The 27,779-nt window shown below is 42.2% G+C and overlaps 2 protein-coding genes across 2 annotated transcripts in view; both read left to right on the top strand.

Annotated features, from left to right (window-relative positions):
* The window catches only part of LOC115744916 (glutamine synthetase leaf isozyme, chloroplastic), a 645,880-nt gene that overhangs the window by 86,394 nt on the left and 531,707 nt on the right, over positions 1-27,779 (top strand). The window lies entirely within an intron of this gene.
* LOC115744839 lies at positions 95-27,036 on the top strand. Its single transcript, XM_048280212.1, has 3 exons — positions 95-189; positions 25,396-25,423; positions 25,809-27,036. Exon 3 carries the CDS (start codon positions 25,866-25,868, stop codon positions 26,649-26,651), a length of 786 nt encoding a protein of 261 aa, XP_048136169.1. The 5' UTR covers positions 95-189; positions 25,396-25,423; positions 25,809-25,865; the 3' UTR covers positions 26,652-27,036.

Genomic DNA, 27,779 nt, shown 5'->3' with positions numbered 1-27,779 from the left:
GATGAATAATGTATATTATGAAAAAATGAACCAAAAAAAAAAAAAAAACAATTGAAAACATTACACAAACACAAGTGCTATTTTATATAAAGCTTGGCCAGCGCACCTACCGAGCGAGCAACGCCCCGCCACACCACCACCAGCTAGGGCGGCGCAAACTGACTCACAGCCGCCGGCTGCTCATAGATCTTGGTCGGTTCTTCTGGAGTTTTACGAGATCAATGTCCTGAATCCGTTGATTGCCGTTGAGTTTAGTTTGGCAGTTCGGTTCGCTTCTTGTGCGTATGAAGCTTGAGCAAAAGATGAAATCATCGCGAAGAGTGTTTTGGTGGGTAAAGCCCATCTTTTGCGATGCGGGTTTTTCAGCTATTACCAACCGAACAAAAAAGAAGAATTCGAAGTGATCTCGAGTGTTGCAAGTTTGCGCCGACATCTGGCTCTTTGTGAGATGTTTCGATTTTTTTTTTTTTTATGTGGTTTTAAGATTTGGGTCCTCTGTCTTGATCAGTAAATCTCTGTACTTTTTATTGGAAATTTCGCGCCACCAAGGATAGCTAGCAAATTGAAGTAAAGGAATGAAATTTATGATCGAGAGAAAGAAGACTGGTCGAGAAGTTGTCCAACTAAAAATATTCAGTTGAGTTGTTTGCTTTGTGATTGAGCATCTATATCTGAAACCCCTGTTAGGTTGAGTGCCGGGATGGACTCTAGGCATGATCATGCGTATTTCTTTAGCCATGCCAGCTCATGGCTCAGCTACAGTTGTTGATTTTTTCACTTCCGAATAATTAAGAGTTTCTTCGCAACTCTTCATGTCCACCGAATAACTCTAATTTTGAACATGCCGAGGTTGTAAGAGTCCTTCATAATCATTCGTCATACATAAAAATACGAAATTAAAAATAATAATAAAAATAACTGTAACTATAGTCGCATTGTTTGTTAATGTATTATTATAATTTTAAAAAACAACAATAATAATAAATGTTGATTAGTGACAAATCTTATCCACGGTCATGCAAGCATGCAAACTATTATCTACGCCTAATAACCGTGCACCCGCACGAGCGTATAGTAAGGTTTAGCTTACTTGCCATTTTCTTCATTTGAACATTATGATAGCTTTTTTTTACTAATAAACACTTTCCCTTTCATTCTATGTGGGACAGAAAAAAGGTTTTTTTTTTTTGTTTGTTTTACAAATAAACGTCAACAGTCCCTCTAAAAGTCACATGCTAAATTGCTAACGGAAGATATAGAAGACAATAAAAGGCGGTGACAAAATGAAAGTTTAGAGAGACAATGTGTAATAGATTAAAGTTTCACGACAAACATCTACTATCCCCAAAATTCGGGAGTTTTGTATAATTTTCTCAATTTGCCTAAAATGTGACCCGTGTTTATTTTCATTTACCACCACGAGGCATTAGTGTTAGGGGTGGGCATTGTTTCATGCTAAAATCGAGAATCGAAGTATTGAATCGGTGGAAATAGGGTTGGTTCTAGGTTTCAGAATATGCATGATAGTTTTCAAGTTTCAAAAATAACCGACTCGGTTTCGATGGATAGGTTCAAGGTTCTAGGAAGTAGAACCTAAAGCCTGAAACAAGTCTTCATATTGCTATTGTTTTATGTGTTTGTGCGATCCTGCGATATTCAATGGCATTCGACGATGAGTGTGTAATCCGGAACCATTAGTCCAAGTCTCTATTTTTGGTGATATTCATGACTGAAACTTTTATTTTGTTAATGTTCCATGTGTATCTATATATGAGTTGTGATCATTGTACTAACAGCAAATGGTGGTCATTAAATGTAATAATTCATTGCAATTGTTCAATTAAATAATAGGTGGAACTTGGGTAGAAGGTTCTATGGTCTGTCGGATAGGTTTTACATTTTAAAAAATGGGGAACCGGTTCGGATGAGCAGGCTGAAATCTAGAACCGCTCACTTCTACTTGATGATTTGATCTTAAATTCACATGTTCGAAGAAAAAACCCACCTGTCAGTACACGTACCCCAAAAAAAATCCAATAAATCGACGGTGCGAAAAAAAAAAATAGTGCATGTATAAACAATGTGAAAATTTATTTTTATTGTTATCACGTGAAATTATATCATAAGTAGGTAGATACCACCATTCTGATATTGCTAGAAATATTTATATGAAGTGAAGACTGAAGAGCACCACATATTTCTACTGTTATCAGGCGAAATTATACCATAAGTAGGTCGATACTACCATTCTGATATAGCTATAAATATTTATATGAAGTAATGAATGCCTATTCCAACCAAAAAAAAAAAAAGTAATGAATATCTCATACTTTTGAGAAATCTCAATCATTCACCCTAAATATGCATAATTGCATATCTACCTATTATATCCGACTTTATCATATCTTGAGCAGACGAAATACAAGAAATTACAAATTTTATCATATGCTGCATTTTATCCTAACTACCAAACGTAGTCTTTATATATTGCTTATTTTTTCCTCAAGTGAATTGTGCATTAAATTGAATACCCTCAAAATGGTACATCCATCCGTCACGAACCGGAGGTTCCGTGACCCGACCAATTGACGAGATGGTCCAGATGATCAAGACTTGAGATATCTTAGCCGCTAGGATTTTTTTGAGCATTCTAGAATACTCGATAATACAAGAATTGTATATCTAAGACATTTATTGGACTTATTGAGGTTGATGCTAGTCTTGTATTGAATTGGGGTAGCCGGTAGTTGGGGAGAATGGATCTCCATTGTTCGATTGAGGGGCAATTAACGAAAGAAATCTTCTCTTTACTTTCTTTATCCAAAGAAGCCTAAGTCGCCGCACTATAGCGATCCCGAACATCGGCCCATGACACTTCTCTATATGGGCACAATTAAACTTTTACATCACAAACATCATCATCATCGCTTTTGTAGTAGTTGAAAGATGAGTATGTACATTTTTCATAGTCAAACCGCGGAATTTATTTTTCTCATATGTTATTTGATGGTAGATGGTATCTTTGGGGAGATTTAAAGCCACTCGAAGAATGTTTTACTTTTCTACAAAAATAAACCAAATCTTTATTGTTAGAATATCAACAGAATTTTAAAAGTTAATTTGTGTATATTTGACCTGTTGAATTAATTATGCTGAATAATAATTTAAAAATAATTTTTAAATACTAAAGTTACAGAAAATTTTACATTTCTGTGGATACTATTTGATTAGTTACAAGCTGGCCCAAGTAATTAATGATCCGTAAAAGTAATTCTTTTGCCAACGAAGGGAGAATCCATATATACCATGGGATAAATAATGCATATTACAAAGTAGGAAAAAATATGTAAAAGATTTAACAGTCGAACGCTCTCCCTATTTTCATTATCAAACAATTTAAAAGATTTAACAGTCGAACACTATTGCCATTTTTTTTTTGGTCAAAAGATAACTAGCATTACTGATAATTAGCGTTTCGTACAAAAAGGCCCATACGAGGGGCATAAGTACATAATAACTCCCATAGAGATTGAGGCGGGACGGAGACCCCGTGGGTCGGAATCTGATCGGCACGACGCATTCCGGCAACCCAATCAGCTACATAATTTGCAGTTTTCTTACAATGGGCCATGGACACATTTCGTAAACGGGCTAGAATTCGTTGGGCCTGGAGGATTAAACTTTCTGCTTCCCAGCTGGCTTCAACTTCCCCTTTGATTGCACGAACCAAAAGTAGAGAATTTGACTCCACTGATGCTCGAAGCTTCTCATCTCTCATCTCTTTCCTTACTTTGAGTTAGACGTGGCCACGGGCCGCTTTGGGCCCGGAATTGGCCCAGCCCATCACGGGCCGATTACTGTTGTAAAAGAATTTGGAACCGGCGATTACAGGCCCGTTCCGAACCACCTTATAGCCGTTGGGCTAAGGCCGAAAAAAAAAGGGGGAAAGGCCCATGGCTCTTTATCCCCAACGGCCGAATCCCCCCTCACCTTTTTTTTTTATTAACCAATTTATCCTAAATTCTCTATAAATATCATTCTCCCCTTTCATTTTTCCTCACAATTTCTCTCAATCCGCTCAATTCTCTCAATTTCGACTTAATTCTCTCAATTTTTTGAATCGGCTTTCCGCTCAATTCTCTCAAAAAAATGGCAAGTGGAAGCGGAGCCGGTGACAGGGGAAAGAGCCCGATGCCGATGAGGATGGGGGAATTTGATTATCCTTGACCTTATGATCAATATGATCATCGTGAGTTTACATGTTGGGTAGACGCCGATAATAATATTAACTATATTCCTAACATCTAGCATGTCCCAACACAAGAAAGTCTTCATCCTCCTATTGGCGTCGAAGAAACGTCGACAGCAAAGAAGCCGGAACAAGAGGCTAGGGAGAGTACATTCAACTTATGGCAACACTTTGACAAGATACATGTAGGCGGAGACAAATATAAGATAAACTGTAAATATTATATGAAATCATATAATTTTAATAAAGGAGACGGCTATGGAACATATCGTCGGCATCCGACACAAAAATATGCAACGCAAGCGAGGATCGACACCGGCCAACAACAAATTTTCGAGAACGCCAATCTTAATACTTACCCTTTATTTTGTTACAGTGATGAAGTTTATAAAGAAACATTAGCTTAATATGTTGCCATTGAACATTTACCATTTACAACTGGTGAAAAATTTAATTTGAATTTTTTTTAATAAATACCGCATGTACTCCGCAAACAAAATCTATTCCGAGAACTACTCTTAAACACGAACTTTTTAGGGTTTATAAAAAAAAAAAAGGGCCATGCAAAAATTTTTTATGGATTTCAATGGACGTGTGCATATAGGTAGCGACATTTGGAGTGATCCTTGATAAATTTATTCTTATATGGGTATCACATGTTATTGGATAGGTGACGATTGAAACATTCAAAAAAGAATACTTGCATTTCGAGTGTTTGATGAAAGGCATATGACTAATAATATTTATAGAATAATTATGCAACTTTTATATAAATATAATTTGATTAATAAACTTTTTTCAGTTGGTTTTGATAATACCGCTTTAAATACAGCTTCCATTTCTAAGTTAGAAAATATTTGTAAACCCTCTTTTAGCGGATAATTTTTTCACGTTAGTTGTGCTTGCCATGTTTAAATTTATGTGTACAAGATGATGTACGAACTCATAAAACTTTTCTTACCCCAATAAAGAGAGCAATTAAATTTTTATGGAGTCATCCCCAAGTTATGAAAGAATGGGGCAGATTTTGTAAATCACATGGACAAAAAAAAAAATCAAAAGATATTTCGACTCATTGGAATTAGGAGTGTGCATGGTGCGGGCCGGTCCGGTCCTTGTATGGAATCGGGGATCGGACCGAACCAGTAGTCCCGGTCCCCAAATTTTCGGGACCAAGGATCGGACCAGGACCGGGTTCGGCGATCCGGTTCGGTCCTTGTCCCGGCCCACTGGGACCGCTAAATCTAACCCTTGAAATACAATATGCTTCGATTGCATGTTAATTTCCAATTTATACCCCCGGTTGAATAAAAAAAACACGCTGGTCTAGTTTGCTCATCTTCATAATGAAGGCGTGTCTTCACATAATGGTAGGTTTAACAATGATATTGGTCTAACCGCTGACATAATATAGATATATAAAGGACAGAGTAAAAAAAACTTAGCTGGCGAAGACATACTAATAGTGATGTTATTTACGAAATGGATTCCACATCCAAGCAAGTGTACGAAACAAAATATAGGATTACTCATTGAAATGGACAACCGAAACGTATGAATAGTAAGAAATTGCTACCACTATATTAAATGAATCCGGAAAGAACATGCCAGCGTATACTCACTATATAATGCATTGGAAAAGACTGTAATAAATAGGATATATGGCATTCATAACATTAAGAGGCTGTCCGAGCTTCGGGAATGTACAGCCTAACAATGGAAATGGCTCGAGAAATGAATATTGAAAACAAATGAAAGCTTCATTTTTTTAATTGTATATATCTATATATATAATTATATATCTTATGGGTGGTATGGGCCGATCACATCCACCTGGAACCGAGGACAGGACCACCCGATCACCGATCCCATTTATTAGGATCGGGAACCGGACCACCCCCCTCAAGGACCCGACCAACCCGCCCGGCCCGGTCCGGTTCCGGGCTGGTCTGGGCCGATCCGGTCCAGTTTGCTCACCCCTAGTTGGAATTCTACCTACGAGTCGCTTCATCAATCTTTTGCTTATAAAGATTTATTATGTGTGTTTATTTCGAATAATGTTTTCGGAATTAGTTTACTCCCGTAAATTTGGGTTGCTTGCAAAAAAAATTTAGATTTTTTGAAAGTTTTTAATGATGTAACTTATACTTCAGCTGGTATTTATTATCCTACTACCCATTTATTTTTGATAGAGTGTGTTAATATTGCTGGTATTTTTTGTGAATATGAAAAAGATGCTCAATTAGCTCCGACTATTATAGCAATGAAAGCAAAATGACTGCATTATTATACATGCATTTTTCTTGTTTATTTGGTTGCTATTGTTTTCACTCCACGTACTAAATTAGATGGTTTGTATGATTATCTGAAAAATTATTATTATGATTGTTTACATTTGAATGAAACAGTAGATATTAAAATTATAAAGATGTTATATTAGCATTATATAATGAATTTTGTAGTATATATGGTTTAAGTGATAGTAGATCTTCTCAACCTAGTGCCTCACAAAGGGAGGAGAGTAGTAGACTTAGTAGATGATACAATTTGCTCATTAATAGACAAAAAAGATAAAAGGGAGTAACATGTAATATTTTCAAATTAGAAAACTATTTAACCATTGCTTTTGAGTTCCGTGATTCGGAACACAACACAGATTTCAAAATTCTAGAGTGGTGGAAGACCCATTCAATCCAATTCCCAGTCTTTGCTCTCATTGCAATACGGATGTTAGCAACCCATTCTTTGACAGTTGTAATTGAACAAGCATTTAACATTGGAGGATTAATTTTGGACGACCGTCGTTCAAGATTAAATCCGGATGTTGTGGAGGCTCAAACTTGTATCGATGATTGGACAAAGGTTAAATTTCGATAACAAGAACTGGATCGAGACGACGAATTCTTCAATGATGATAATGGAGATACCACCGCCACGGGTATCACAACGGGTAGCGACGATTGACGATGAGGTAAGTTGAGGTTATCAAAAATAAAAGAATTACATAGACTTTAATTTTTCTATCCCCAAGAAGATATGTAGGTGTTTAACGATAATTCATTAAACCCCTTCCTTCTCCCTTTTGTTCCCTTCAAATTTGATTACAATTTATAATTGATAATTTATTATTTTATTTCATAAATTTGCTATTTAAGATTAAATTTAAAATTTGAATTGGAACTCGCTCTTGAACCGGCCCAGAACCGGCGGTTTCGAACTAGAACGGGAACCGCCCGGGGGTTGGTTTTGGTTCAAGCATAGCCACGAACCGAAGCTCCCGGTTCATGAACCGGAACTCGGGGTTCATGACCCGTGGCCATATCTACTTTGAGCGACTTCAAACCGGTTATTAGAACAGGTGCTTCAACTAACGTAACCGAACATGAGGGGATTTTCTTGGAGAGCCCGTCAATCGAAGAACCACTCAAGTCCCGAAGTATGCCGGCGATAGTACCCTCAGAGTCGGCACCACCAACATATGCATCGACGTTCAACTTCAAATGTAGACTTACTGGAGGCACCCATTCGAGAGGTGAGCTTGTGTCTATCCTCCCAAAGTTTCGATCATTACTATTCCACCTACTATAGCTTGCCGGGGAATATTGCGCTTCTTCGATTAGATTATCCGCATAAGGTTTTTTTTTTATCCTAAAACACTAAATTATTTCTTGACTTCCGGATGCACCGGAGGATAACCGCAATCAATTTGAACCTAGCTGCATTGGTGGGGTCATCTAAAATGGCCTGGATCTATGCGTCCGTACGATGGATATGTGAAAATCGATAGCACACACCAAGATTCCTCTAGATAGGTTCCGCCCATGGACAGGAGATGAATAAATGCTCTGATGTTCTGATTGTTGGCTGCATGTAGGGTATAGTGGGTTGGGGATTATGTTTCGCCGAAAGAGGTTGTCTCCGGTAGGTAAGGCATTCCGAGCTGTATTCCAAAGAAAGATCCCGACTTTAGGAGGGATACTAGCCTTCCAAATTCCATTCTAGAGTCTTTTTGGTGAGAACCGAAGGGGAAGCCAAATCCATGCTCTGCTTCAATTCTTTTTCTCTTAAAAAGTTATAGGCGCTTTTCACGGTGATTTCCCACCTTGCATTTTCTATCCACATCAACTTGTCCTCATGAGGTAGAGGGCTTGTAGGAATGGCTAAGATCTCTGTAGCTATTTCTTCATCAAATAGGCGTTTGATTTTATTGACGTCCCACACTGCTTCCTCTCCCACACTGCTTCCTCTTTAAGAATCAGCTTTGAAACTTTCAAAGGATCCGAACAATTTGCCGGACCACCTATGATTCCGCTTCTAAGCCAGCGATCCTCCTTGATGTTTATTGCCTCTCCTGCTCCTAGAGACTAACGCACAAACTCTGATATAGTTTATCCGCCTTGTAAGATACTAAGCCACCCTCGAGGAAAGTTTCACGCCTCTCTCAACTTGTAAGAAGCTTCTACCCGGGAAGTACATGCTTTGATTACTCTGCTCCATAGGGAGTTTTGATTCCGGGTTATTCTCCAAGCCTATTTACCCAACAAGGCTTTATTAAAAGTAGCCATGTCTTTGAAACCTAACCCTCCATTGTCTTTTCTTGATTTTAGGAGCTCCTATTTACGCCAATGCAGACCAGCCTTCTTCTCCCTATTCTTCCACCAAAACTTGACTGTCTTTTTTTTAATTGATTTACGGATTGACTTTAGGATTTTGAAAAATCAACATGGCATACTGGAGGATAGCCTAGACCACCGATTTGATTAGGGTTTCCTTACTAGTGTTTGAGAACAGATTTTCCTTCCAACCTTCTAGCTTCATGTCCACTCGTGCATTGATCCACGAAAAGTTTCCCTCCAATTAGAAGGGAGACCCAAATACTTCCATGTTTTCCTCATCACTAGGACCCGAAGAGCGTTAGCGAGGTTGTCTTGGAGCTGCTAAGGGCAATTTGGACCCATGTAAAGTTTTGATTTGTTTAGATTAATCTGTTGGCCCGAGGCACATCGATCCTGATTTAGGATCATCGCTAGATTCTAGCATTCAATCGGTTTACCATCCAAAAAGAATATTGAGTCATCCACAAACAATAGGTGTGAAAGTGAAAGGCAAAACCTATATAGTTTGATTCCCTCCCTTCATTGATTGCCTTTCGCCTCAACATGGACAAAGCATTTGCCATAAGAAAAAATAAATAAGGAGAGATAGGTCACCTTGTCCGATGCCTCTCAAAGGGTGGAAGTACGGTAGAGAGTCTTTATTAAGCTTCACACTTAGCATGGCCGAGGTTACGCATTTCATTACTCTATCCACCCACCTACTACAAAATCCCATCTTGACTAGAGAAGCTTCTAAAAAATCCCATTCAACTCTGTCGTATGCTTTCTTCATGTCAAGTTTCAATATGGCTTGAAACTTTTTCTTCCTCTTTGGAATTCTCAATTGGTGCAAGATTTCCTGGACGATCATAATATTATCTTGGATTTGTCTTCCTCCGACAAAAGCACTCTGTTCTTTAGTAATAATTATGGGTAGCCAACTCTTCAGCCTATTTGTTAGGATTTTTGAGATAATTTTGTACCCAAAGTTGCACGGACTTATGGGGCTGAATTGGTCGAGCCTCTAGGGGTTCCTCAACTTTGAGATAAGTGTTATATGTATTTTGTTCAGCTTCGGGTTCATCCTTCCTATGTCAAAAAAACTCTTGACTTCCTTGAAAATTCCAGCCTTGATATGTTCCTAATTCTGTTGGTAGAATAGCCCATTAAGTTCATCCGGTCCCGTGGCTGTTTTTGATCCCATTTCGAAGATAGATTTTCGGACCTCTTCTATGGTGACATTTGTGGCTAGTGCTGCATTCATTTCATCGGGGATGAACTTGGGACACTGTACGAATACCGGGTCGAAAGTCCCGGGGCTAGCTGAGCTGTATAAACCAATGAAGAAGCTCGAGGTCATCTCCTTTAAGCGAGATGGATTCTTGACCCATGTATCTTGCCCTACACTTTTAGCATCGATATTCTTTTTCATTACCTTCTTTGGATGTTTGACACGTGAAAAAAATTGGTGTTTTTATCCTCGTACCTTACCCAATTCACCCTTGACCTTAAACCTCGGTACATTTCTTCCTTCCACCATAGATTTTCAATTTGAACAAGAATCTCTCTCTAGACATTTCTATCTACCAGTAAGTTTCGGCCATTTGTGATCCTCTGGAGCTCAAGTTGAAGCTTCCGAATTTGGTTCTTGCAATTTGGAAATTCTTTTCTACTCCACTTTTTCAAAGCAATCGAGACAGCTTTTAATTTCTCCGCCATATTAGCTCCTTATCTATATGATTCCTCCCACTTTTCTTTAACTATGCATCCACAGTCTTCGCTTTCTAGCCAAAATGATTCAAATTTGAAGGATTTCTTCCTTTTCACTTTGTCAATGGTTAAAGAAAGTAAAATGGGACCGTAATCCTACCCTACTGCGGTAAAAGCAAAGGCCTTAGCTAATGGAAAAGCGAGATTACAAATAGCTCTATCCAGTCTTTTTTTACCTCATGTTCCCCTTCTCTATTGTTGGACCAGGTAAAAGCGCATCCCTTACTCTCCATATCCATCATTGCACGTCTTCTAGCGAGTTCTCTAAAAGATTGCATCCTGTAATTCTCGGTCTCCCTCCCGCCGACTTTCTCCCAAGAGTAAAGTGTTTCATTGAAGTCCCCAATCCAAACCCAAGGAAGGTTACAAGCTGATTTCATTTGTTTGATACTATCCCATACTTTTAGCCTCTCCTGGTAGGAAGCCGGCGCATAGCGGCAAGTTAGCCGAAAAGGTCTACCTAGGGTAGGGTTCTCGTATTTTAGATCAAGGAATTCATTTGTAGCAGAGAGGATTTCTACACCAACGTCATCATTCCAGAATAGTGCTAAACCACCACCAATACCGGTTGGATTCACCACCCACCGATTCCGAAACTTCAACCTTTCCCTTACATGGCGAACAACCCTTTCGTTTTTCCTTTTTTTGGTAAGGTAAGTATATATTAACTTTCCAAAGCACTAGGTACAAGAGTAGAACCGGCCACAAAAACCATGAACCCAAGATGGCATCGTTGTATGCCCTAGAGGGTTCAACGGTATACCGATTGCAAGATATAATAATGAGCTAAGTGCACCCAATCACCAGCCAATAATGGCGGAGAGAGATCTCTAAAGGCAGCCAAATAGGCGGTGAATCCTAAAGTGAAGCCTAAGAAAAGGGTCTAAACAGTGACAAAAAAGACAAGGTTAAGCAACCAAGGTAAGAGCAGCGCTAGAACGGGGAAGGAGGTAGGGCGACCAAAAAGAATGGCTAAAACTCGCCCTACACAGTAGCAAGGAGGGAAGGCAAAAGATGCTGCAACCAACCAACGTAAGAAGAAGGAAAAGGTAAAAATAGCGATGAAAACCACTATGACTATGTAGCAACGCAGCAACCGGACAGCATTAGCAACCGAGATAAGGCAGCAGGTGATCGTAGCGTGGGGAGCAGCAACAAGTGGATCATCTTCGGTGGGCACAAGGAACCAAGCAACACGAGCAAAGAATACCGCCAAGCTGAAGCTAATAGAGAATACGGCAAAACAACAACCAATGCTGGCGGTAGTAGAAGCAAAAGCGGACTAGTGGGGAACCTTAGCATTTGGACAGCAAGAGCCAAGAAAGCAACACCCGGTGCAGCAACGGAAGCGAGACAACAACACAAGGTTGGCCATGAATCGGTTATCACCAGCCATTAAACGAATAGAGAAGCAAGCGGACAACAACAGAGCCAGCGAAAAAAATTCAACCTTAGCAGCATCAACGGGGCGGAAGGGGCAACAACAGGGTGTCCAACCGAGAATGAGGGGACAACCATAACGGAAGAACAAAGACCGAGGGGCTAAGGCAACCGCTACACATGTCCTTGGGGTACTTCAAAGATGGCGGGGGAAATGGCCTAATTTCTCCGAAGTACCCTATTGCGGGGAGTGTCCCGGACAAGGTTAAGCAACAAAGCTTTATCATTAATCATTTTTGTAAGATGCATGATAATAAAGGGCATGAAGAGGTTCTTACCACAAAATAAGATATTATTCCTTTCAATCCAGATGATGTGGCATAAAGCACCAAGCGAGTACCTAGCAATGTGTCTAGAGAAGGAACGGCCGTCAATGTGAATTTGTGCCCACCGGATAAAGTCCCTCCACGAACGGTTTCTCCAAGTGAGATTGCACTTAGACACCCAAGTAGATGCTAGGTGGCCGGTGACCTCATAACCAAAGAAAAGGTGATTCACCGAATCCGGTCGATGGTGACAGAAAGTACACGAACCATCATGGATTCTGCGGTAGTATAATAGGAGGACTTGTGTAGGGAGCTGATTGAGGAGAGCCAGCCATAGAAGGAAGGCATGGCGCGATGCAAAAGCGTAATCCCATATGAAAGAGTGCCACTGCACCCTACTCCCTTTTAGCCTGATGGTATCCCATGCCGAAGCAATAGAGAAGTCCCTAAATGAGTGTCCAATCCAAGTAACTATGTCTTCCTTTCCCTCTACGAAGAGGTGCCGGTTCCATCTAGGATATAAGTGTATGGAAAACACTAGAGGAGGGCCAATCGGAAAAGAAGAAATCCCCAACTGTTGCCCCCGAGGAATCCCGAACCGGTAGATGTCTCGAGCAATGAAGAGCTTGTAAAGCGGGCCTTTCTCATGCCAATAGTTAAACCAAAATGACGTCAAGTGTCCATTGCCAATCCTCCACCTGAAATGTAGATGAAACTCCGAACGTAGCTCCAGAATTTTCTTCCAAGTCCAAGAGCGAAAGGTGGGTCTAGTGGCCACCCGTGAGTTGGTGTTCTTTAAAAAGGTAAAGTGAATCCACTTATACCATAGGGATTCCTTATCGAAAAAGAGAATCCAAATATGTTTAAGGGTCATCACCTTGTTACAATCCGCTAGTCTGCGAATACCTAATCCACCCTCTTGTTTGGGGAGGTAGATGTCACACCGTGCAACCTTAGCACCCCCAATGCCAAGGTCGGGGCCTTTCCAAAGGAATTGTCGAAGAATAAGCTCAATCTTGTTCAAGACCGACCCGGGCATGGTAAACACGGTAGCCTAGTAGACATGTATAGAGTGTAATACAGATTTGATAAGCTGCAATCATCTCGCATAAGATAGGAATCTCTGGGACCAAGAACGAGCTCTTGCGATAATCGCATTTACTTAGAAGTCACAATCAGACTTGCAAATACGGGAAGATATAATAAGAACTCCAAGGTATCAGAAGGGGAAAGTACCTTCTTGGAAATCCAAGCACTAGCGGATCCGGTTTCTGACCATAGTAGAGCCTCTTGAGAAGAAGATGTCACTCTTTTGAGGATTCGGTGTAAGGCCCGACTAGGCAGAAAAAAGGTGAAGCCCCTCCTTGAGTAGCTTAACGGTCTCCAGGTTCCCTTCCGCAAAAAGTAGCATATCATTTGCAAAGAACAGGTGAGAGAGTCGAGTGGCCTTACATCTCCGTAAATATTTGAAGCCCGAAAGAGAAGTCTTGGCGTGGAGGATGCCGGAAAGGACTTCCATAACCAAAGTGAATAGATATGGAGACAAGAGGTCACCCCGGCAAATGCCTCTAGAGCTCGAGAAGAAACCATGCAATTCCCCATTTATGACAATGGAGAACTTGGGTGTGGAAACACACTCCATAATCAAGTTGACCATGAAGGCCGGGAAGTGAAGGGCTTGTAAAACCATGCGAAGGAATCCCCGGACTACCGTGTTATAAGCCTTGCGAAAATCAACCTTTATGGCGCATTTGGGAAGGCTCATGATGAAAATCAGTGAACAACTCCTAGGTAAGCATAATGTTATCATTGATCCTCTTCCCCCTAACAAAAGCCGTTTGGAAGGGTGAGATGATGGATGGCAAGAGAGTTGCTACCCGATTGGAGAGAATCTTGGTGATGCACTTATAGAGTGTGTTGCAACAAGCGATCGGGTGGAAGTCTTGCATAATCGAGGCATTAGGAGTCTTTGGTACCAAAGAAAGTATGGTTGCATTGATCTCCTTGAGGAGACTCCCCGTCCGAAAGAACTCCTAGATAGCTAAGATAACCGAGGGGCCAACGATATCCTAAGACGAGGTAAAGAACTCAACATTAAAGCCATCGGGGCCGGGAGCCTTGCCTTTAGCAAGGGAGAAGAAGGTGTCATGGACTTTCTCATCTGCAATGGGCCGGGACAAAGAAAGTATTTGATCATCATCAAGGGTGCGGTGCAAATAGCTCCCGATGTCAGAGATAGAGGGCTAAGAAGCTGGTGGATCCCTATTCAAAAGCTCACGAAAATGGTTGACAATTTGCTTCCGAATCTATGGAAGTTCGATGATAGCTGCTCCAAACGAGTCCATAATAGAGAGGATCCGGTTTTGGAGATGTCTTTTGTTGGCAAAATGATGGAAATACCGATTATTCAGGTCACCCTCCTTTAGCCATCTAATTCTTGATTTCTACCGGTAGAAAGATTCCTCCTATAGTCGAAGTGTTGAGAAGATACGCAGGTGTTCCAACTCACTGTTAACCAACTCCCGATTCGTGGGATCGAGCTGAAGATCATCCTGGATCAAAGTGAGGGCCAATCGAGCTTGTTCACTCCAATGGGAGATATTAGAGAATGTGCTTCTGTTCGGTTGTTTGAGCCGTGCTTTGAGGAGCTTAAATCAGTAGCAAACCACATACATAAGAGTACCTCGAAATGGGGTATCCTAAACTTACTTCACAATAACTTTAAAGGTAGGATGAGTCGTCATAATCATAGAACTTGAATGGCTTTCGTGAGAAGGGGGGAGCCGCAATCCTAACCACCATAGGAGTATGATCGAGATATCCCCGGGCGAGGAATGTAGCTTCCGAGTAGGAGAAGGAGTGACTCCAGTGTTCATTGACGAGGACCCAATTAATTTTGTGTTGCTTACGCAAGGTACCCGAGGATGTAGACCAAGTGACTCTATGACCCACATACCTTAAAGTCATCCAAGCCCGCCTGAGCGTGGCATTCGCCAAACTCATCAAAGGCCGTGATCCAAGTGTTGGAGCTGCCTAATCTATCAGAGTGGTCTCCGATGGCATTGAAATCTCCAGCTACCAACCACGGTTCTCGAAATGCACTTAGGCGGACAAGGTCAGTCCAAAGGTTCCGCCCGGAGCTAAAAGTATGGCCACCATAGACATTTGAAAGCATACAAGTTTTATTCATATCAATCAACTGCATTTGTATATGGATCAATTGAGAAGAAACCGATAGCATAAGTGGATCAATCACATGAGGATCGCAACCGATCCATATCCACCCAAAAGGTGAGTGATCATAATTAGCTAGCCAACGCCAACCAGAAAATAGAGTACCATAGATCATTTTAAAGGAGGGAGCTTTTACTTTCGTCTCTAAGATACCAATAAAAGAAAGACGGTTTCCTCGAATAGGGGATCGAATCTCTGCTTGCTTGAGGGGGTCAACTAGACCCCTAATATTCCAAATACCAATAAATATATGTACAAGAGAGGAGTGGAAGGAGATTACCATCCTTTCTTCCACCCCTTCTTCTTCCCGGGCTTTAAGTTGCCCGTCATAGAAGAGGAGGGGCTGTTACCTTCCCCAATGATTGGCTCCGGAGCCATAACATTTTGCTGGTGTTGCGGTTGCTCTAGGCCACCAGGGAGAGCGCAAACCGTTACTCATGATCTAGTGATAGGAGGGGATGGGGAAGAGATGTTGTCCTTAGTATCGCTGCCAATGTTACTCACTGACTATCCCTCATTTTTAGAACCCGAAGATAAAATAGAAACCGCCCTGGGAGAACAATCCGAGAGAGCAGGTTGTTGTACACTCGCCCGAAGAGGGTCAAGGGGCTGTGGATGCAAAGGCTGAGCAACCAGGTGAAGAGCTGCGGGGGGTGATTCCGAGGTCCTTTAAGGGCATGATGGCCCCGCAAAACCACGGGTTCGGGTGGAGATAGGCATTCTTGGACAGAATGGGGCTCAACAGACGTGACTTCATGTTGTTTTGTTGCTTTCTTTTGCCTTTCATTCTTCCTTCTAACTTGTTGCCACTCTTCTATAGGTTGCTGCTGAGGACGAAGTTCCGGAGCATTGTGGAGTGGAGTTTCCTAGACAACGCAAGGGAAGGCAATGGAGCCCCGCTTATGGCCAAAGGCAGAGCATGAAAGGCAAGATAGGAGCTGCCATTCATACTTCACCCCTATCTTAGATAGTTCTCCATCCTATCTCATCTTGATCACTTCGGGACGAGACCGAGAAGCCTTAATCTCGACACAAACTCTAGCAAAGGAAAGTCGTTTCATTTGTTTCGTGTGTTGGTCCACATAGAGGGGTTTCCCAATCACACTAGCGATGCGGCTAATACCCGATGATGACTAGAGAGAGCGGGACATCCTTCAATCGTACCCAAATCGGGAGAGCATCATAAATTCCCTTCCTAAGCTTCAATTTAGGACTCCATGGTTGAAGCAACATAGTGCTATTAAGGATGGAAATAGGTCCCAGCTCAAGGACTTTCCTCCTAAAATTTTCATCTGGAATATGGATGAAGTAGAAGCCACTTTTATGAAGCCGGACATCAATTACATGAGCACCCCAAGTTTTCTGGATAATTTCCTCCGTTAGTTTGAAGTAGACCTTCATTCCGAGGAAGCATCCGATTATGCACTCCTTAAGAAAAGGGTTTTCATGTTCCACAATGTCGGGAATAATGTCAACTATAGGTTCCCCATCCTCCATCAACGGTGGAACATAAGAAAGATTGTATCCTTTGATCATCACTTTGGCAACCTTGGCCCATGTTGGTAGCTGCCCCTATCCGGTTTGGCCCTTCGGTCAACTGGAACTTCTGCCCTTGCCCTTGACAATGTTAGCCACAGATCGGGAGGTTTCACTTACCGGTGAGCCCTTCCGTGCCACTAAAGTAGCACCACCCCGATCTTGGTGAGGTCGAGAAGCACGTCTAAAGAATCTACCTCGTCTCCGATTACGCCGAGGGTCCCAGTCTAACATGCGTTGTCCATGGTGCTCGGTCCCCATTATAGGGCCAGCATTCACCTCGGCCATAGCCACATTGGCAGCAGCAATCTACTCGGTATCTCTACTTCTAGTGACAACACAACCGGGTCCAGATTCGATCCCCGGACGAGATTCAATAGCATGTATACCAACAGAAGAAAAGACAAAAGCCCCAACCACTACCGATTTGCCTTTAGCTATGGCATTAGATATCTCAACATCTAAACCACCAGCATTATGTGGATGAACAGCCGGACCACCATTATGTGAATGAACAATCAATCCACCAGCATTGAAAGCAAGTTGTGATACAATTTTCGGGATGGAAGATGGTATTACCTCATCAATGGAAGCCATACAGATTGGAGGCTCAAGCTGAAGAGGAGTTAGGGGCGGTAGCGAGTCTTTGACCGCAGGTTGGGAGGTACCGGTCATTGTGTCCACCAGCCGAGTTCAACCATCAATCACCAGTTAGACCCGAGCAATAAGGATAGGAGGGAGGATGGAAAGGCCACCACAAGTGAAGAAGGGCCTCGGATGCCAACCAAAATGTTCAGAGACCCCCTTCAATAGAGAAACAATCGGACGGGGATTGTACAGAAACAACCCGCCCACAAGGTGTTCCACGAATCTCACCCGTAAACGAACGGTAGGGTGGCTCGAAGAGGAATAGATCGACGCCCGACAAGCTCGGATAAGGTTGAGGTGCCGACCGGAGGGGCCAGAAACCACCGTTAGTTGAATCCCCCGTGAGGGTCGCAAGAAAGCAAACACGAGCTGAACTTGTGGTAGGTCTATTCCACAAAGGAGAAGATACCACCAAGTGGAAGTCGTTCGGAGGGATGAGGGGCTATAATGCGATCTCCAAAGCGTAGGCTTGGTCGAAGGTCCCGGTAGAAACAGCCGGAAACCACCTCAGGCTATTGCGGCGGTCAAGAAGAACACCCAAGAAATGCAGAATCTTGCGGGTACCGGATCCACGAGGATACTTGTGACGTCTTGGAAATTTGGTGTCCGTAAGAAAAATTATGAATTCAAACGTGGAAAATAAAATTTGGATTTTGAGGATTTAAGAGTCGATGATTGGTTATCCCGGGATATCTCGTCGAGAAAGTCAAGTTTGAATAGTCAAATATTGACTCGTGGTGTCGAGACCCTTCGCGCGCAAATTCGATCTTGTCCGAACCCCGAATGCCAAAATATCAATTTTGCCCTCAATCGATTGAGCCAAATGACTACCGGTACCCATTTTGTCAAATTACCAATATATCCCTAGATTTTATTCATATATGACAAAATCATTAATTAGTTTTGATTTTTTTTTTGCCCCACTTTTTCTCTTCTTGTTGACCGAAAACCCCACCCTCCAATTTTTTTTCTTAGCCACCCACGTGAACACCCTTCCCCATGTTTACTTTTGACTTTTCCACATCTCTCTCTCTCTGTGTCTCTCTTCCCCCTCCCCACGTGACCGATCGCTCCCCTGTTCCTCTTTTTACTTTTCTCTCTCCTCTCTTCCTCTCTCTTCTGCACGACCACCCATCCCATCCCATCTCCCGTACATCATCTTTCTCTTCTTCTTTCTTCATTGCTTCTGTATGTGCGACCACTCCTCCCCCTTCTACTCACCTCGCCCGACCACGCCGCCACCACCCAGCCGCCGCAGGCCCACCACACCAGCTCGCGTCCCGCCGGCCACCACCGACGCCTTCACCTCCGGCCTTCGCCAAACTCTGGCAACCGCGAGCCCGACACCGGCTCCTCCACTCCAGCCACCCGAAACCCCCATCCGAGCTCGTCCCAGCCACCGCGCCCATTCCCAACGCTGTCGCCGCCCTACCCCAACCCAAATCTGAGCTATCGCAACTTTCCCTCCGCTACTCGTGCCTCACCCCAACCTCGACGGACCCGCGACCCCCCTCACCTCCAAATCTGCCATCTCCTCTGCACCGCCCGTCGGCCACCGACCCCCGCCGCACCACCGGTCCCATTGTCGCCAAAACCCCAATCGGTGACTTGAATCTGAGCCCCAACCGAGCCGCTCGGCGGCCGGAACCCCTAACGCCGGCTACTCGAGCCCCTGTCGTGAACAGTAGCCCATGAAACCCGAACCAAAGTCCGACTCGAACCAAACCGCCCACTCTGAGCCGACCCGAACAGTGACCCGATCCGAAGCCTAACCGGACCCGAACCGACCGCGTCGCCGTTTTTGTCGCCTTGCGCCCGACTCTACATCGAACATCAGAGTTGTGAGTCAACCCCTAAACTCTGATTAAGGTGTTAACTGCGTTCGAGATTTAGAATAATTGATGTGGACTGGGATTAAAATAATTAGCGGGTGCTAGATGTATTTATTTAATTTATAATTACATTATTTGTCCGAAGTCCGGTCGGTTTATTATTAAAGTATTAATTAATCTAAGCATGGATTAATTAAGCGAGATGGATTAATTAACTAAAGCCAGGTTAATTAATTGAGATAGATTTAATTATTTATATTCGATATTTATTAATTGCTAATTAAATCGTAATTAAATCAATTAATTAGGAATGCGATAATTATTTAATTGTTAATTAATTATTGAATTATTATTATTGGGTGATTGTCTCGTGATTGTTGAGTGTCATGATTGATGTGAATTTTGATGACTGATTATCCTATATATATAAATGTAAAGTCTGGTGGACAATATGTGTATTTATGTGATCACGTGTGGACTAACATTTTAAGCATGAAAATGGCCTTGAGCCAAGTTTTGAGCACGATTGTTTGTGAGTGTGCATTGGGTTAAATGCAAAGATATAAATTGGCCGGTTGCCTGTCATGCGTATGTGGTCACATAATGGATACTGTCTTCTCGGGTATGTGAGGACATAGCCGACCCCCGAGTACAAGGGTTCCAGCCTGGTAAGTTCGTGTCGAGGGTACTTGGAATCACATGGCTTATTAGATATCGGTCGCGGCTTGTGACGGACTAACGCTCCCTACAAGAGTGCCTGATTGTTAATCTATACCAAGGGTACTTGGAACCACATGGTTTGTCGATTGCCGGAATGGAACGGTGTCTAGTTCTGCGGGAAGAGCATGGTTTTGGGAGACCGAGAATGGTCGTTAATAACTGGAACACGTGTGATGCATTGTGCATGCAATTTATGATGAGTGTTCTGGTTATGTGCCTTGGTTATATGCATTTGATTGCATGTTATATATAAATTATTTAATGTGTGGCCCAAGGTGGGGTAAGCCTACATGTGCTTGATGGTGGACTGTTGATTTTGGATATGACTCTGTGATTGGTAAAGCATTGCAAGGATCGCATGCTATTGGTTTACCATTGTTATTGTATTACATGCTTAGGATGTCTTGAGCGAGTCAATGTCCTACTCGGACTTAGGCGTTGACTCACCGAGATTTTATATCTTACCCCATTGTTGTTAACAATTTTTTAGGTCCTTAGCCATGGAAGCCGGAAGTGTTCGCAAATCCTTTTTGAGTAGCACGGAGTAGTGTAAACCCATAACCCCGACCTGGTATTTTTTAGGGTTGTAGGAAGTGGCCCAAAGGTAGGGCTTGTATATATACGTTCTTCCTAGGGTTAACGGTAATTAAATAAAAAGAATTGTCTCAAGTGATTTCCTGCTTTTCTATCCCCGTGTAATTTATAATTGTTCGGGAGTTTCACGTTCCGCATGCGTTTAATAAAAAGATAAAAATAATGGGTCAATGACGTGCACGGGATGTCGTCCTTTTATGACCTGAGGCGTTTTGGTAGGGTTGTTGCGGGCCCGGAGATCGGGGTGTGACAATACTTCACCACTTCACTTGCCCTTTTGAGGGATGGGAGAGGAAGGTGAGAGGAATAATGTGCCGGAATTACAGCCTTTTTCGCCATTGGAGCCGGGCGGAATCTACCTCGGACCGCCCGGATGCCAGAACCGTAGTCACTAGAGAAGCCGCAACTTTCGGGAGCAAGATCTCCCGGAGTACTCCACCAAACTTCACCAAATTTTGAGGGATGAAAGAGGAGATGGAGAGGAGAGTTGTCTCAAAAAAGCAGCCCTTTCCGCCACTGGAGTTGGCCGAAATCGCCATTTTGGCAGCGGATGAATAGTACCTACGTGGTCTGCTGCTGAGAGAGTTTGAAACCCGCTTGTGAACAGTACATGCGCAAACCCTAGGCCGAATGGAAATATCACCCTTTCTTGATTCTTAGTTTCACAAAGAAATACTAACTTGGGCCTTTCTTAAGCCAAAATGACTTTTAGGGCTTGAGCTGTCAAAGGTGTGCGCAACCCTTGACGGTTTCAAGCAAGAATACTTATTTGTGACCCGGTGGCTCATTAGGGCAAGCTACCAATGCCCGTAGGTTTGATTCTTCAGCAGAACCCATAGGTGTTTCAAGTAAATTCGACTCATCCAGCAGCATGATTTGCATCTCCTTCTCCTCGCTAATATGTGACATTCTTGCTTTCTTCGCCTCTCTGTTTACTAGTTTTTTCTGGTTTTTCCCCGTGGTATTGCAACCATGGAATGAAGGGAGTTCTAAAGAAAGACGTCTCGCACCTTCTATGCCTACAGTGTGGTTCGCTAGTTCCCAGGTTGAGGTAAGCCCCTCTAACTCACTCATTTTCCTCTTTCCCCTTTCCTCACTAGGCGTTCCACCATTCTCATATCCCCTTCCATTCTCCCAGTGTTGTTGGTAGGATTAGGAAAGTGTGGGGTTTCCATAATCATGTCCTCCTCCAAATCTTTTACTAATTTTGCCTCATAGAATGACTTCCAGTAGGGGCCGGGAGAATCCATCTCTGTTTTTAGCCACATCTCATAGAAGTTGTTTTCATTATTTGCAAACCGCACTTCCTCATAGGGAATTTTTGCAAAATTTTGGGCATAGTGTCCAATTTTTCCTCATAAAAAATAGAAGGTGGGTAATCTCTCATAGCGGAAATCAATTCAGAGTTTTTTTTCCTCTTATAGCTATAAATCATTCCAGGTTCTAGAGGGGACAACAGATCCAGAATTACTTTTGCTTTGCACACTACTATGGTAGTATAACCCTTTACTTCGATCTTGACATCCACTAGTCCACCGACTTGCTTCGCTATACCGCTAATAACCTCGGTTTTCCTTCCCTCAACAGGTAGCCCCACAATATGAAGCCAAAAGGCGCACGAATCAAAATAGTAACATTGGGGGACAAAGCTGGGTTCCCAAGATTTAAGAACCAAGAAGTGTCAAGAGAAAGACCAGGGGCTTGAGTCCAAAATTCTTCTTTTTTCCTCTACACTTTCAAATACAAAGGAAAACAGCCTAGGCTCAAGGTGAGTACAAATTACCTTCTCGGATTTCCATGCCTTTTTCATGGTCGATTGAAACGCCTAAAAATTAACTTTGGTTACCATAGAGCCGCCCAAATGCTATATGTTCGCCTTCTTTCAGGCTTGTTTCGGTGACCACCTTGTCTACCATTGCTCTTTTAGTTCTGGACCATAGACATCTTAGCGGATTGCAAAGCGCATTCATATGTTGATCTTGATCCATTTCTTTTCAAAACTTGTAGGCGAAAAACCAGGGCATTCAACAGATAGACCAACTACAGCTTGGATCTTGAAGCATCGGCTATGCGGGATGAAGTACCACGAGGAGGGGAAGGGGCGAAGATAGAGCAGATTTGGCAAAAAGGGTTTTAGGGTTTTGGAGAGGTTTAAGGTTTAGAGGAAGTACGGCGATGGGTTGAAAGCAAATAAAGTCGTGAAGAGGATATTGAAGACATTGAAAGAGCTGGGACTAAGGGCTTGGATAGAGGGTGACACTTTTCGTAAAGAGGGTATAGGGAATGGAGCAATAATGTGAAAACGTTACGGTGGAATAGAGGAAGAGGAAGCAACAAAGGGGAAGAGTGAAATTTTAGGAAACCATGGATTAGGGTTTGGGTGACGGGGGATTAGGGGAGGGGTTTGCTGCTACCCAAAGGTAGGAGATAGCTCTCATGGCGAGAGAGTTCCTTTATTGGCTTATGTTGGTTTTGGCGGTATCTCTATTTTCATTATCTCGTGTGTTTATTAACACAAGCAGGCTTTGCCCCCAACTACCGCTATCCTTGGAAAACAAAAAGAGCTCGTCAAGTTCGGACTTGGGAATGCTTTCCCCAACCAAACAAGGAAAGGCTCGACGAATGGAGGAGGATGTGTAGAAAGTGACCTTTTAACTTACGCAATTCGAACCTTGCTTTAAGGAATTCGCGGCAAAGAGAGCGAACCGTATGAATACCACTTTAATAAATAATCGAAGAAATTTCAAATAAGGGCTGGAAGTATTCTCGTTTTCTCAAATAAGGATCCGAAATGGATATTATTTCAAATAAGAGCATGGAGTAATATAATTTATCTCAAACAAGGACCTAAATAAACAATATAGTCTCAAAAAAGTATGGTCTCGAAGTGGTTATTGTCATTTGATTTTTTTTGTCTTTGTTTATTCCTTTTTCTATTTTTTTAAATATTGAAAAAGTTAAGAATTTAAAAAAAAAATATGGGAGGAATGAGCTATCCCTCTCGCCCGTGGCTGCCCCTCCATTGTCGGTGAGAGATGAGGGCCTGTTGGGCTTCGCCTCTGGTTGGCATGGATGTTTGAGTAGATTGCCCGCAAGCTCTGTAAATTGCCTTGACCTTCTTGATCGTCTCGGGATCCGCCTTTTTTGCTCTCTCTCTCTCTCTCTCTCTCTCTCTCTCTCTCTCTCTCTCTCTCTCTCTCTCTCTCTCTCTCTCTCTCTCTCTGGTTTTCGGATTGTGATCGGTTTAGAATCCATCTCCCGCAGTTCTCGAAGCTGTTCCCGCGTCAAAGGTCCTTAGTTTCGATGGAAGACCCCGAGCTCTGCCCGTGAAATTGGTTTCTTGCTTCTTTGTTTGAGCTCGGTCTCTCGCTAGTTTTTGTGGGTTGCTAAAAATATGTTGTTTTTAGGTTATTTAGGTGGTACTTATCCTAGAAAATACCATTTTAGTCGCTATCGGCGAGGACCAGCGGCCACGCCGACCGGATACGAGGACCAGCAAGCCCTTGCGCCGGTTTGACCGAGGGTTGTGGCCACAGACGAGAGGGCTATACTTACTACTTTTTGGGTGCCATTGAAATGGAAAAAGAAAAAAAGGAGATTTGAGTTGGGTGAAGAACCGAACTTGAAAAGGCTCAATGGAGCTCAAGCGAGAGAGGTTGAAGACGAAGTCACGATGAAGACGATGGTGAAAAGGCGCCATTTTTTCCAACCGTATTGTTTGTATTCTTCGACGGACAAGTTCCCAAGAAAATAGTACGAAGGCACGTCCCCCTCGAATCCCCTGCCTGCATTTTGTTTTATTTTTATATTTTTTATAAAAAAAATAAAAATAAAGGAAAAAAGATGGAAAAAAAATAAAAAAGCAAATGACGTAAATACCCTTGAGATTAGGCTTTCTTTTTTTTTAGACTACATGGTTAAAGCCCTTTTTTGAGATTACATGACAACTTCAAGCTCTTATTTAAAATAAAGTTCACTTCGATTCTTCATTTGAGAAAATAAGAGCATTTCCGACTATTATTTGAAATAATATCCACTTCATGCCCTTATTTGAAAAAATAATAGTATTTTATGTCATTTTTTCTAAATAACCCAATCACAAATTTTCAATTTTTTGCATACATGTTCACAAGTCTATTTTATTATGTTTACATAAGCTAATATATATATATATATATATATATATATATATATATATATATATATAAAGGATTTAATGGTCACTGTGGAACTGTCATTTGGCATTTTGGTTTATTCCCTTTTTTTTAAACTGTCTCTTCTCTTTCTTTTTTTCTCTTTTCTTTTTTTTCATATTCCCTTTTTATTAGCCTTTTATATACGATCTCTCTCTTGTGACCTAAAGGTTGGCACCAACCGACCAACGCGCCGCCACACTACCACCAGCTGGGGCGGCGCAGTCTGCTTCTCGTACATCCACCGAGCGAGCAACGCCCCGACACTGCCACCGAGGGCGGCGCAAACTGACGCACAGCCGCTTGCTTCTATCTCGGTCGGTCGATTCTTCTAGAGTTTTGTGAGGTTAGTGTCCTGAATCCTTCGTTCTCCCTTGATGTGTTCGGTTCGGCTGGTTGAGTCTGCGCTTTCGATTTTTCATGTGGTTTTAGTATTTGGGTCCTTTGTTTTTATCAGTAAATCTCTGCACTTTTTATTGCATATTTTGCGCCGGATAGCTAGTAAGTTGAAGTAAAGGAATGAAATTTATGATCGAGAGAAAGAAGACTGGTGGAGAGGTTGTCGAATTAAAAGTATTCAATTCAGTTGTTTGCAACCTGCTTGTGCATATCCGAAACCCCAGTTAGCTTGACTGCTGGGATGGACTCCGGATGTGATCGTGTGTATTCTTCGGCTGTGTTAGCTCATGACTCAGCTTACAGTTCTTGATTTTGAATTTTTCATCTTGTAGGTTCGGCCTGTTGAATTGGAGGCATACTGGATTAGGCTACAATTGGATCCTGTTAGAATGAAGACAGTTTCGGGTCATGTTATTTCCTCGAAACCGATATCTCTCCCAAAAGCTGCCAAGATCCTCTCCACGTTTGTGACGGTCGAGAACGGTGCTTCCCATGCTATTAGTGCTTATCTACAGCGTGCTTCCACCGCGTTTGATGAGCTGGTTCAATTGCACAAGGAACTAAAGGCCCATAAATCTGAACACAAAAGCAAGCACCACAAGTTGGATTCTGCTAAAGAGCTGCCTCAGGAGTTTGAGCTGAGTGTAGAACCAAGAGAGACTGTAACAGTTGACCTCAATGAAGAGCCCAGTCATGGGGAACATGAGGTTTTGGGTGGCAATAGAAAAAAGCAAAAGAAGTCTAAGAAGAAGGTGGATGCAGATCACACTGGTAATCTTGGGGACAATGAGGGAAATCTTAGTGACGGGGCAAGCGAATGCAACAGCCATTTAGCCAATGGGGTTCTGGATGAAGTTATTGGGAACAGGAGTAATGGAGCTGAGAAAAATGCAGGTGTAGCAGGTGAAAAGAAGAAAAATAAAAAGCAGCGGCAGAATTGGAATGATGAGAAGGGTAATCTAGTCGAAAATGGGATGGAGGCTGGGGTGAGTAATGATGGTAGAGTAATGGCTGTCGACGAGGCAAAGAAGAAGGCGGGTGAGAGCAATGAAATGGAAGAGAAACGTGGAGAAGATTTCTCAAAGCAGTCGAGTAAGAAAAAGAAAAAGAGGAAGGGAGGATATGACAGTAGTTTACAGGATAATGGGGTTGTGGTTAAGAAGAAGACGGTTTGATGGAGAGGCCGTGAGGAGATTGAAGATGGGCAAGAAGAAGACGGTTTGATGGAGCGCCCGAATAAGAAGTCAAAGAAGAAGAAAAACTCGGACGAACATTAGTTGGGAAATAAGAGCAATCCTTTTTCGCAGTTTTGTCGTCCTGTATTAGATTTGTAGCATTTTGGTCTGTGCCAAAAAAGCACTTCTGTTGTTGATTAGGATGTTAAACAATACAAGGCGGTGGATTTTTTTTTTTTAATAAGCTCATGTTTCCTTGGTTCATGTTCTGTAAGATTTGCTATAGGCGCTAATTCCTGCCTAATTGCAGTGATGGAAATTGTATTGAGTGATCATACTGCCAATGGCTCTAATTTAGCTGAATATAATCCTTTATATCTTATTATTTCTTGCACTGTTGTCAAATAATCAGTGCATCTTTGCTAATTACGTAATTAAGGACCAAAAATCACACTTGCAACGTTGAATAGTTGCGGTTCCTTCCTTCTTGTGGTTTCCCTATTGTCAGTTTCTTTTGAAAGTATTCTCCCTATTGTCAGTTTCTTTTGAAAGTATTCTCTCTATCGTTAATGCCCACTCTTCTCTAGACAATCTTGTGCCCTTTTCAAAGTGCTATGCACATTGGTAAAAAGTCTTAGATACAAGAAAAGGGAAAGAGGGTTGTCAAATTTATTGCTATTGAGTAACCTGGCATTTTATGTCTATTGTGACACAGATTGTCCTTATTGTACACTTGTTCCATTGTTTGAAGCCTGTTTGCTGAAATTGTACGGGTGAAAATGACAGCAGGGCTGTGTTGGACGCTTTTCACTTGGGGAAGGCTCTGGCTAAGCGCTGAACGAGCATACTCAGTCCATGGTCGGGGAGTTCTTGAGCACAATTGGGAGGTTGCAAGCTGAACAACAGAAGCAAGTGCAAGAATTCCAGTTAATGCCCACTCTTCTCTAGACAATCTTGTGCCCTTTTCAAAGTGCTATGCACATTGGTAAAAAGTCTTAGATACAAGAAAAGGGAAAGAGGGTTGTCAAATTTATTGCTATTGAGTAACCTGGCATTTTATTTCTATTGTGACACAGATTGTCCTTATTGTACACTTGTTCCATTGTTTGAAGCCTGTTTGCTGAAATT

This window comes from Rhodamnia argentea, chromosome 6 (assembly GCF_020921035.1).
Source record: "Rhodamnia argentea isolate NSW1041297 chromosome 6, ASM2092103v1, whole genome shotgun sequence".
NCBI classification, from domain to species: Eukaryota; Viridiplantae; Streptophyta; class Magnoliopsida; order Myrtales; family Myrtaceae; genus Rhodamnia; species Rhodamnia argentea.
This window is presented reverse-complemented; position numbering and strand designations above follow the sequence as displayed.